This window comes from Phaethon aethereus (assembly GCF_964289735.1).
Source record: "Phaethon aethereus genome assembly, chromosome: 1".
Taxonomy (NCBI): domain Eukaryota; kingdom Metazoa; phylum Chordata; class Aves; order Phaethontiformes; family Phaethontidae; genus Phaethon; species Phaethon aethereus.
This window is the reverse complement of record NC_138575.1, coordinates 128,561,117-128,574,485: the sequence shown is the minus strand read 5'-3', so window position 1 is coordinate 128,574,485 and position 13,369 is coordinate 128,561,117. Positions and strand designations below refer to the sequence as shown.

Genomic DNA, 13,369 nt, shown 5'->3' with positions numbered 1-13,369 from the left:
TGCCCTGACCACATGCTGGACCCACACTGCAGTTAGACCTAAACGTGCAGGAGATGTCCCCTTCGTTTCCATGGGAAGGAAGCCTAGGCTTGGGGCCAGACTGAAGCTGCAGTGTGCGCTTGTCAGGCCCCTGAAATGGGGGAGCCAAGAACCTCTGGTGCACTGAAGCACAAACATGCTACTCCCTATAGGAGAAACGCAAAAAAAGCTGTAGTATGCAACTAAAGAAGGATACATACCAAGTATAACTAAAGTTAAATCAATTTGCATCCATTTTTACAGCTGAATTCATTCCATAAACAAAATTCTTTCCTCAGTCAGCTTTTTGTTTCTGCTATTCAAAGAAGAAAGTGGAACTATATGGTGACGAGCCTTCCCAAGTCACTTTACTGTCTGTGAGACTCACTGGTTTGAACACAGGCCAGATAAACTGGTCTGGCAGGATATGTTACCTTCAGAGTAGGAATGACCAGCATCATCTGTGGTTAAAATATCATAATATATAATTTTATTCAGCCAGATTGTATTTTTTTGCCCTTTATTCTTAGAGATAAAACATTAAGTGGTGTCTTTATTAGAATTCTCTCTTCTGAAGGACTTGAAAACTGTCTGCATTTCTTTTCTACTCCTTTATGTTGCAGGACAACATTTTAACTTTCACTAAACCTGGGAATTTCTTATGCCCTTATTAAGTGCATGACTCTTTAGTCTTCAGTGCTTTAAACTGTACTTCAGTATGGCAGAATTTCCCCACTCCACTCCTTGACACAGGATGCTGTGTGCTTAAAGTTTACATGGACTTAAATGACTTCTGGCACAATTTTTATATTTAATAGTAATTTCTAGATTCTTCTTCTACTAATTTGTCCAGATACCATTTGAGATCATGTATATTTTTAGCTTACTACCTTTTCTTCATTAATATTATCTTCTCTAGGCATCTGATTTTAGGCATTAACTCATGGCTAAATGGAATAAGCAACCTGGTCTAGTGGAACGTGTCCTTACCCATGGCAGCGGGGTTGGAACTAGATGATCTTTAAGGTCCCTTCCAACACAAACCATTCTATGATTCCACGGTCAGAGAGTGTATGGACCTTTTGTTTGTCCCAAATCATCCACTGGTATGTTCTTGTGAAAGATGAAGTAAAGAGGGTACCACCTTCTTTAAATTTTCTATCATTGGCATGTAGTATGAATACAGCTCATCTCTTTGACCTCAATATTCTGCAAACTAACTTGTCTAGAAAACTCCAGAAATCCACACAAAAATGCTTTAGAAAAAATTTCTTAGTCATTCATCTGCATTTTGCAAGTGAGATCAAACATGCTCTTCCTAACCTGCTTCAATCTAAAATAAAGTATGATTTGCTATCAACATATTCTACACACAAAGGAACCCATAACATTATAAGAACACTATTATTATCTATAGCATTTAGACCAATAACAAAAGAAAGTTATGATTATATTTTAAAGGATTTTCTGCTTAGTAGTTTTCACTAACTGGCTTCCTATTTAATCTGGTTTTTACATTAAAATTTTGTAAAATAATAAGGTTCCGCAGAGGATTCATACCTAATATCCTACTTTTCTGGAACAAACACTGCATTCTGTTATGCTGATGCTTATATACAGAAGAATTTGCACTGCTATTTGGTTCATTCTGAATACGTTTAAGTATTTATTTTTAATAAAAGTGAATATTCTTTCTCATCAACTATTTGTTGTTTGGTCATTTTGTTGGTTTTTTTCATTGTTTTTTTGTTTGTTTTATCATCTATGAAGTGGGTCATGTATTAAGTCCTGGCAAGAAAAGCAGCTGAGGTTGGGATCTGTTTAGGGTTTCTTTCAATCTGATGCTCTTCACTTCTATTTCAGAAAAATTATTCTGTAAATTAGCTTTGCTTCAAAGTTTTAGTAGATGCAGCAACTGTGTTTCTTTCACTAAATACCTTGAAGGATGAAAGCAAGCTAAAGGCGTTGAACCATTTTTGTCTACCATCACAAAAAGAATACATATGCTATGTAAAATTATTTTTTCTTTAAGATTAAAGCCAACTGATCAGCTATAGTTTTCCCTCGGTGATATTCCAGACACAGCATAAATTATATATTTTTCATTTCCTTCTGCTCTTAAGAACTGCATTAATCTGATTTTAATGTTGGTCTTATAAATCCCAAGGAATAGTAATTTTCCAAAAAATGGACCTTAAAATGAAAAAAGCAGCCATTATATAAAATCTCTGGATTTTTTTTTAAGGTTGTAAAATGTAGTTCTTGTAAAGCAGTAGTTAATACCATAGCAATATTCACCTCATTTGAATGTCATTTATATTTTGGATGGGGGTCAAAACCAAAACCAGCACTATGAAGATATTCAGGTTCTTCTCAAACGTGGCACAAGATTTTAAAGTCTCTTAGTGCTAATTTTCCAGATTTAAAGATCATTACATCCAAATGTGAATCTTAAATCAGACTACAAGTGATTTGTTAGTCTAAACCTGATCTGTTACCATCTCTTATTTTATAGGCAGGAAATAACCAACCCTTTCAGTGTAAGTTAAACCAATTCATTTTCTTCCATCTACTGTAAAAACTTATACTTAGCCTTGATTGTAGACATTCATGGGGCTATTACAATCTACCTTTCAAATTACATCAGCTAACAAAAAAATAGAAAAACAAATAGTCTCCAGTTCTTTCCGATGAAAATCATTTGGATGACTTACAGTATAGCATGTGAAGTAGAACAAAAACTAATGCCTGAAGCTGCTAAAATGACTAAAAATTGCCTCTGATCACTGAGTAGTCTGTAGGGCCCGGTTTCCATTGTGCTCTGTCTTCTAATGCATGCAATCCATTGTTTTCAAAATATCTAAGTACCTCAATAGCTTTAAATCAATACAGTCAGAAAACATTCAGTATGTGTTCCCTAAAAAAAACAGGAAGAAACCTAAATGGGTTATTTTACTTGCTTGGAAGGTTTAAGTAACTCAGACATTCATATTAGGCTACAAATGCCTTAGTCCATACTTTCTTGTTTACCTTATTTTCACAATCTGAAAGAGAACTTTATTTTAAGAAAAAAGGAAAAGAAAGGAAAGCACAGTATTACCAATATTCCCTGAGATCATAACAAATTCTTATGATCTTGAAAAAAAGACAACCCCAAACCCAAATAAAAAAAAATACTACTTCTACTTATCTATGGAATTTTTAGTTGAAATGCACAGTCAGTTTCTCTTTTCACAACCTGCAAAAAGTGTACTGTAAGAGAATGTACTTATTTTTCTTACTAAGTGAATGCAAGGCTTTGCTATTCTTGCTCCATATGTTTTTTTTTCGAAAACAATAGTACGCAGCAATTTTCTTAAATGACACAAAATGCAATCCAAATTAAGATTTCTGGTTGTATTTAAAAGATATGTGTATATATGTGTATAACCTATATCAGGTTTAGGCTACAAGACTGTTGATGTATAAGGTTGTTTAGACTTACTTCTTTAAGAAGAAAGATGAAAATTTTAAAATGGAAACCAAATTATGAATCATATGATACAACTTATAGGAAGTGGCTAAATTAAACTACATATCATATTACTTCCCTCCACCAATTTTATTCCTGGAAAAGAGTAGCTAACCAACTTAGTTCCAACATAACAGAATCCAGATTTTAGTTGATCAAATAACAAACTAGATTTTCTATTTAGTGTTCCACACCATAGATGAAGCAAATCGTGCTTTTGAATATACAAGTATTTCCTACTTCTTCAGCTTCAGAAAAAAGGAGGGTTTCTACAGACCATCAAGTGAAAAAAAAAAATTTAGTCCCCTTCAGGATGGCTTCATTAATTCTCCTCTATCCACTCCCTGTGAATATTCACCTTCTTTATTTGTGTAAGGACTTGAGATTTTATCCTGTTTGAATACCAAGCTGGGAAAAGGGACACATCAAAACCTTATAGATCTCCATGAACAGAAGAGGTAGACTTAAAATCTTACATTATCCTCTGCTTAGGAGCAGAAGGTCTTCCAACACAATCAGGACAAGATTACTGACTTGGAACCCAAAGATCTTTTCATCGTCCTCTCAGAAATGCAAAGATTCAGTGGCAAATAAAATTTACGCTCTCCCAGAGAGAAACATTACTAAGGTAAGCAATTGTTTAGAATAAGTTTCTGTTGCCCAGTGGACTGGAACAGGAAGCATATCCTTGAGTGTACCTGGGCAGCAGGAGTCTTTAGTTGTCTTTGCAGTGAGGTGGATGCCCCAGGATGCCCAACCGTAAGGAGCAGAAAATAAGACACAAATACCAAATGGGAAGACTGAGTGTAACCTCACTCTGGTCTGTCCTACGTAAGTTGCCAAGGAAATTTCACAGCTCTGTTATTTAGTAAGGTTATCATTTTATTTAAACAACATGCACCATTACATACTTAACAACTAAGTGACAAAAATAACCCACTAGACAGCATAGAAATATTGATATATCATATATTATCCTATTACTCGTAGAAATATTTCAGTACATACTTGTTTGTAATCTACATATCCACATTATTTTCTAGGTAGACTGAAAATATTGGTCAACACCAAACAGCTCCACCTTCAAATTAAGCTTTAGACTAAAAAAAACCTCAAAAAAACAATTAGTTTCAAATATTACTCAACAGTACTGGAAAGCTAAAAGCATACAAATTTAAATACAATTTGGTCTAAAATCACTTTTTGAAAGAAGGGTCATCAAAATTGTTTCAGTTCTGTGCTGTGTTATGTCATCTTCATTCCCGTATGCTTAACATTGCTGGGAAACAGCAATATAGCTTTACACTACTACTAAGTTTGCCTTGTTGTAGCAAATAAATGTGCAGCTAGTGGTAGCTGCTAGCAACACTCAAATAAAAAGGGATGAAACCTATACATACTTGTTTCTTAGAGCTTGTGACATTCACATGTTGGTATAATCAACATATACTTCAAACATATACATCAAGCTTCATTTTGCTGTGAGGCCATTTGTCAGTACAGCTGATAACATAAACGTGGACTACACCTAATTAGCAATCTATGACAAACTGTCATAGGTTATTTAGCATAGCATAACACTTTATTATATTTAAGGGAATCAGGTCACTTACTAATTGAAAGCAAACTCAGGAAAAGATCAATCTTTTGATCCCCCAAATGCTGGGTATAGTATTCTAATTTCAAATTGAAAGCACAGACATCAAACTGCAGCATTCATTTTTCAAGATATTTTCTCCCTCCATCCCACAAATAATAGTAGCAATTGTAGTAGTCTCAACTGTGAACTCAAACTAAGTTGCATTGACATGCTGGAAATTTTATGTCATCACAGGTAATCTATGAATAATTACTACTCAAGGCAAGTTACAATACGTGAACTATAACCTTGTTATGACTTTGGCTTTCTGCACTTTTCTGGGCCCATCTGTTTTTCTCTACACTTGATCAACCAAGCTAAGACGACCTATACTTTTCCCGGTGGTACAGAAAATGTTCAGAATTTATAACCATGTCATTCCACTCCAATTTTTTTTTTTGTCCATATAACACAACAAATTGATTTGCTGTGGCAGTAAACAGTGGAATAGTTCCTTCAGTGTCTAGTAATTAGTTCTAATACTAGCAGACAAATTAAAAGGCAGCAAAACAAAATGTCTCCATCATGCACTTATAATAACCTTCATAATACATACAGTAGATGTTGTGAAGACTAAAGTGGATAAATGAGGAGAATGCTGATTTTGGCATCCAGCTTACTTTCAGATAATCTACCTCATCCCTCTTGGCCGACACCAGACCAAGAATAATATTAAAGAGTAATAAACTCTTTCCAGCAAACCTTTGATTCCATGGTTCACTGGTCTCAGACCTAATCTATCAATCCATTTACTGCACAGTAAAAGGTAAGAAACCCATTACAGATCTGTTATCTGCCCTGGCAGGTGGTATATGACAAGAACTGAATTCATCACAAACTCCAGTGCCTAAGTACCCCTCTTGTATGCTTTGAAACACTAGCTGGGTATCACAGCAGAAGATACTTCGAGCTTTGAAGATAAATGAAAGATTATGGATGTGAAGGCATAAAACTGGTTCTAAAACCCTTCATTTTTCATACTATTAAGACTTCACAAACATAGTGTTATTTTCATTTTTGCAAATACTGGCTTTGGAGTAGGTACAATAAGTAAAACCAGTCTAGAATTTAAAAGTCATGCTTTCAATTGTAAGCTTTAATCTTCATTCTCTGCTTAAACTATGTTTGAGGTAGCAGCCTGTTACAATCACTATTCAATAAAGTTGTCTAAAGTACTGTCATTTTAAAATTATTACTATGCAAAGGAAGAAAAACTCTTCATATATGTATTCTCAAGGTCATCAGCACGTGATGTAAACACCTAAAAGCAAAGACAATACTGAAGCAAAAGCAAAAAATCTTCTTTTATGTGACTGCAATCCCTTTCATACTCAATTTCTTTTCTCGGCTTATTTCCATTGCTGTAGGGCAACAGTTTCTGAGACTGCAAAGAAGGTTTGAACATGACTTATTTCAAATACGTCACCTTGAAGGTTAAGACTCACAGGTGTTGTCCCTCATTCCCCTGCTTGGCAGATTAAGGCAAAACAAAAATTTGTCATAATCTTAGGAGATATTTGGCTCCATTCTCAGCTGGTATAAATTGTCACAGCTTCTCTGAAGTAAACAGAATTACTCTAGTGTATGCCAGATAAGGACCTACCTTACATTATTTTAGTAACTGTCATGTCTGTTTCATATTTTGAAAATAATATCATCCTGCAATGCGAGATAATCAAAAGTGGTAGACTGTTACATGTTCATTTCTAACAGAGGTGCCAGAAAACAAAACAGCTAGGAAAAAAAGGATTAAAGTATGAGATATGTTCTTCAAAGTGGGTGGAGAGACAAAGAAGCCCCAGAGAAATCTCTGTGTGATGATGTTTGTCCACTGTGCTTTGAGGAACACAAAAAAATATATCCTCATCTAAACAACTGGCTACAGAACCATCCTCCAGAAGTTCACCCGATACTAAAAGTGCCAGAGCTGTGAGCTTGGCTCACAGTAAAAATATGCGGGTTTTTTTTCAGTGCTTACAGATCTATATCTGAGGGAAGACAATGTATGTCCCTGTCAGGCCTGCAGATGTTCTTTCCATGATTTCTATTTTATTACAGACCCTAGAATTTCAGATGAGAAAATGAAACATTGAGGCTTCCTACACAAATTATGAGTAAAAGAAAAACATGTAAACGAAAAAATAAATATTTTTCCCTTCAGTTTTATGGGAAAAATCCAATGAGAGAAACCCAAAAGGAGTTTTTTGGTTTGTTGTTTTTTTTTTTTTAATCTGTCAAGATCCTGTGCGAAATAGAAAACCTTCAGAGAAAGAGAACACCTTCAGGGAACATGTACAGATTTGAATCTTGTAATCTGCCAACTAAGTTTCTGTTCATAAGAAAAAAATATACTACTTCTTTAGATTCTTTAGATTCAGCTACCAAGGACCAGTGAGACCTTCTTGGTTTTATATATCTCCATAGGTAGATAACTGTCATCAAAATGTTGTGGTTAAGTAATGATCTCAAACGGAAGTTCAATGTTCTGGTTTTAGTCTCTTTTAAGAGTAAAGGGAAGATTGTACGTGGTAAATTCCAAGCCTATTATCTTGCCAGGAACATTATTTAGATCTAGGAGAAATAAACTTGTAAAGAGAATGATTCACTAAACAGTAGCTTTGTCCCCCACATTTCATCCAGACCTAGGTACTTTCAACAGCATTCACAGTTGCTCTGACAGTGACAAGTAACCTAGATCATTTCTGCATCAGCAAGCAGAAAGTGAAAGTGTAAAGTTTTTAGGTATATGACTAATCAGTAAAAGCTTATATTCACAGACAAACTACAAATTTCATTAAAATGTATTTGTGTAATTTTACTATAAGTAAAATTTTTTTTCCTGAAAACTAATGTTGTCTTTTTAATACTACAGCTCAGCTATTTAAATCTATTAAAATTAGCCTAAATTCAGCTATGTATGTGCTTACTTCAGCTAGTAAATAACACTATTTTGATCTTGAAGTGTTTTGGATTCTTCTATATACATTGATTTCAGAAATCCATTTGTAGAGAAACAGATACTTCTGTCCAAGCACCCAAATAATGATTTATGTGTCCAACTTGAAGTTTGTGAATGTGATCAATATTTATTATCCACTTCTGCCTGAGCCATTAGCTAATATTCTGAACCTTGCCAGACTGTTTCCGTTAGGAAGAAACTAATGAGAGTCCTACATCAAATAAGTTCTTGTTGATTTCCCAGGTCTGTGATTGAAATTCAGCTATGTTCACAAAAATGGTAACAAAAAACACCCAGGGTGTGTTATTCTTCACCAGAAACTCTAGCTTGTCTTTTCAGTAAGGTACTCAGAAAATTTTCTCACCTTTTTTTCCCCGGAGCTAAGCAAAAGAAATCCCTCTTTCTTTTTCCTCTGGCATCCCAGTAACTTCAGTAAATAGATAGCACAGGTTAATTTCCCAAATTCTGATTTTGTCATCAGACTTGACAGAAATCTTTCAGCTGATTCTACATTGACCTTTTCTGACCAGGCTAATCCATACCTTGGGTGGTGGCCCTCTGGACAACGCTTTTTACTATTTCTGCTACATGAGAAGCAGAAGCTACATGAAAGAACTCAAATTATCTGCCTCTCTTTACCAGACTTGCTATTCATTGTCACCAGTTTCCAACACAAAAATATGCTACTGTAACTTTGCTACACAGAAACCAGAACTCAAACCTTAAGGTTGGAAGCAGCGTGATGGAACGTGAAACAGCGGTTGCAGCTTCCACCTTGGGATTGGGGAGAGAACTGGGAAGTGTTCCATAAAGGCAATCAGCCATTTGCTACTGCATCTCACACACCTGAGTCACAAAAGGTGCAATATTTTCTGTACTCTCAACACAACCAGGCTACAAAAATGATGCACTACATTCCACCGTTAAGCAGCGGACCTGTAATTTAGGGAGCATATTTGGATGCAACATCATCACTTCAGGCACTAATGGTCTTGGTCTGTTGTCATTGTTTCTCACAGCATGTATTGTACACATTTTTCTTCCTCAGGTTCATTATGCATACAAATGGCTCTTCATACAGAGAAAAATAACACATACCAGAAAATATATAACGCAAATATTTGCTGCAGATTAAAATTTTATGCCACAGTTATATCACTAGTATGTCTAACCTTTGACAAGCGATGAGTAGCCTCCTTCAGTGTACTCTCAAGCTCATGTTTTTTGTCTGGGTTCAGTGATGCACTTCCAAGTGCTATTCCACCGGTTTCATTTAATCGTTTCAGTATTCCCTTATGTGGTGACAGCTCTTCAACTCTTAACTGGAACAGACAAATACAGCAGTTAAGATGAACTGTGGTAGAATTTGCAGCTCTCTTATCTTCACCCTTATCGATTTGTGTATCAGTTGAAGGAATAAAGTCCATTCAAGACAAAATAACTGCTGCTTACTGAATGTAGAAGGCTAAAAAACCCCAAAAGAGACTGTATTAGTGGATTAAACCTAAAGAGTCCTAAAAGACAAAATATGGGTTTTCACAGGATATTAATCACTGCTACATGATAAATTCCACTTTGGGACACTCAATAGCTCATGTATATGAATTTTAATCATCTTTTATTATTGTAAAATGCAAGCATTTTGGAGAAGGGTTTTAACATGTTCCGTGCTGTGAACACAATCACCCAGAGGGTGTGTGGTGAAAAGCCTAACCTCCAGTCTAACCTCGTAATTAAGAATGCTCATGTATGTTCATAAAAAAAAAAGTAAAGCCAAAGGAATCAAGGCATCAACTAAATGTGCCATTTCTCCATTATGTATGCAGCTACTACAAACTTATATGGTCAAAATAATTGATGTATCACGTAAGGATAATGTAACTAAAAGACAAAGTTCTTCAGGTTCTCTTTTTTTTTTTTTAATTAACAAAAACAGGTAGGTATGAAATGAGCCACACTGCAAGCTAATGCATTATTATTTGCGGCATTAGGACATATTCTCTTGTATAGCTCCAAAAGATCAAGGTGGACTATAAAAAAAAAGAGAGAAATAAGAGGTGCTGACAGCTTTAATTTTCGATTACGTATCCCTTGGGAATACTACAATTGGGAAATATTGTATGTAAATGGGTAGGAGCCTTCATGATTCTAAACGATCCATTTAGACTTTAACCCTGTAATCATGTCTGCAAATTATAAAATGCATCCAACACCCCTTACAAGTATTTCTTTGCCTTCGTTTTGGTACCCTCAATAATGGAGGCAAAGCCTCACAAATTCTTTGTCGAACTTGCTGACATCTTATGCTAAGAGAGTCAGAAGGACAAACTCAGCACATGGTTAAGTCTTCATTTCTGAAAATGCTATGCAATACTATTTATCCTATTTTTGTTTATTTAAAAAGAAAATTGAAGATAGATTTTTACTAAAGAATCTTTTAGATTTTTGTCATATTTTGTTGAAAGAAGTATAGAAGAAACTTTGACAAGTTTCCTTCAGATTATTAAATGCTTTATGCCATCACTTGCTGAATTTGTTCAACTTCGACTGGCATAAAGGATAACTAGTCCTTATCCTCCAGAGAGGACAGGAAACCTTTAGGCAAGTATTCTGTGAGTAATATGCATTTTCCAACTACAGTTTAATTTATTACTGAGTTATTAAACATAGTAATTCTATTGGACACAGTTCAGAAACTAAACAGAGCAACTTCCAGTGGATGTATTTATTAGCAGTAGCATAGTCTAAAGGCTCTAACATCTTCGTGTAAAGTATTCCAGCCTTTAAAAACAAACACTGTTTTTAAAAGCATTTTTAAAAGTGACCTAGATGTTTAGTCTAGAAACTGTTGCAGTGATACTTTAACCAGTTGACATTTATAATTATGCATGCACAGACAATCTAGATACTCCTGTGAAATACTGAATATCATTTCATAAGAGAAGTTATAAAAGATTAACAAGACACCTATAGAGAAATATTTTACAGATAAAACAGTCAAGCTATGAATTAAGAAATGAGGATGAAAAAAGATAATGATTAACCACCTAGTGACAGGATAAGCATTTTACACTACTTTTCTGATTTTAATATGATCAGTATATATTTGTGTGTGGGTTTTGCAATTCCACTGCTTTGATTTATCTAAAAAAATTAAATTAATGTCATGTTTGATGGTAGAAGTCTTCTCTGAAAATAACATTTAATTTTCTTCATGCAGGATTGACAAAGTAAGAAATCATTAAGAATAAAACTCACAATACCTTGACTTTGCTAAGGCAGTCTCTTAACTGGTCTTCATTCCCTGGTTCAAGGGGAATACCAATAACACTCTCTGCTTCCTCTAACCATAAAATCAACTTGTTCAAGTCCTCTTGAAATTCTGATAAAATATGCTTTTCTTCTTCTAGCCTGTAATAAAAATGTGAAATCAATGTTTCTATACATTTATGTTTATGTTGAAGTGCTTATCCATACTAAAGACAGACTAGGGAAAACAAATTCTTATCCTTCATATTAATTATTTTTAAAAGTGTGCCATAGATTTTTTCATATAAAAATTATCAGACCCTTTTAACATGGTATTAAATGTATTTTAAAAGAAAAACTTGAGTCATAATTTTCAATGTCACTAAATTCAGCTTCCAGATTACATATGACAGGGAGCATAACTTTCTCTGGTCTCCCATACTTGCTATGGTGGTCAGTGCCCACAGAACACCGAGAAGTCAAATGGAATGACACCTATTTTAAACTACACCATCTCATTTTTTTTTTTTCTTTTAGGAAACTATGTTTTCTGATGGCTGAATTAAGCAAAGATATCTCTTTAGAAAAGCTATGTGAATAAGCTTCAGGCAAAAGAGAATCAATAAAAAGTGTCAGCTAACAAAAAAATACTGAAAACAATTATTGCTTGACACACTTGCCTGCTCACATGCACACACACACACAGTCTTGACAAACTAGAAATTATAGATTAAAAGCTTCTATTCAAGCAGAACAGAAATTCAGAAATTTCCAACAGTCAGTACCTATCTTATAGAATTTTGTAAATCCAAATCCCTGAAACATTTCACCCTGTATTAAGAAATCTAACTGTAAGTCAAGAAAATAATATACAGCGTTATTCTTCTCATGGCAAATTCCAGAGAATGAAAATATTCAAGTGAGTTCAAGTGTTCCATATTTGAAACACTTATTTACAAGGAAAGAATGCTGTTTCCTTAATGTTTTAAGTAAAAACATTTGGTTAGTGGGAAAACAAAGCAAGAAAAACTATAAGACTTCTCAGATTCCTTTTAAATATCATCCTGGTTACAGTGCAAAATGAGAGAAGCCTGGTTTGGTCAGCAGTGAAAATTCTAGCAGTGAAGAGAGGCATATATGAGCTGAATGAAATGTCATTTCACAGTAAAAGAATCATCTGACTTCATGCTATAAACAAGACATTTTTACAGATGAAGGTTTCTGAGAAGGGAAAGAGTCCTGCTGTTGGAACATTGACTATTATAAAATAAAACCAGAAGCATACAATTCAACTGTTATTTTACATAACTTGCAAACCAGCAAAACTTTTGCTAGTGCTTTCCCTGCCTTCCATCTTACTGATTTTCATTGCATTTCCTTAACAAAGCATCCTTGCAAGATGAGGATTGCCGTATTAGATGAATAAACACTCTATAGGCTCTACAGAACCCCCTCTGAAACAGATTAAAAACCAGAGTAAAGTACCAAAGCTAACAGTCTTAACCAGACTTCACTATCAAGCTGCTATGTCCCACAGCCTGGCTGCAGTAAACATGCCACATCTTAAGCAGATCTGAAAAATATGAAAACCACCATGCATGTGACACAGTCTTTCCTGGATGGCAAAAGACAGACAAGAAGACACCACTACAAAGATGTTCTTGAAAAAAAAAAGTGTTTCAATTCAATTTACAAAAGCCAAACGCCTTTTGAAAGTCTGTCCAACTACTGTCCTAAATCCACCCTTTCTTTTATATTGAAAAAAACCCCTAAGTGGTAACTTCAACAATATACACAGTGTGTGTCTTGGAGAAGAAAAACCTAATAAAACAGTATTCTGCATTTATGTTTCCAAATAATTATGAATAAGTAGCTCACACTTTCAAGGTTTTTTTCTTTACAACACAGTTTAAAGATGTTCTCTGTTCATTTCTAAATTATGAAACGTTATTTCTTTGTTTACCTTCAAGCTTAATGTTTTTGTAGAATTTAT

General features: G+C 34.6%; 1 protein-coding gene across 4 annotated transcripts in view; it reads right to left on the bottom strand.

Annotated features, from left to right (window-relative positions):
- The window catches only part of DMD (dystrophin), a gene marked incomplete at both ends in the record, with an annotated part of 1,339,794 nt that overhangs the window by 416,902 nt on the left and 909,523 nt on the right, over window positions 1-13,369 (bottom strand). For all 4 annotated transcript variants that reach the window (XM_082008889.1, XM_082008891.1, XM_082008888.1 and 1 more), the window contains 2 exons: window positions 9,300-9,449; window positions 11,391-11,538. In XM_082008889.1, coding sequence (XP_081865015.1) covers window positions 9,300-9,449; window positions 11,391-11,538 — 298 coding nt within the window. The remainder of the gene's footprint in view (window positions 1-9,299; window positions 9,450-11,390; window positions 11,539-13,369) is intronic.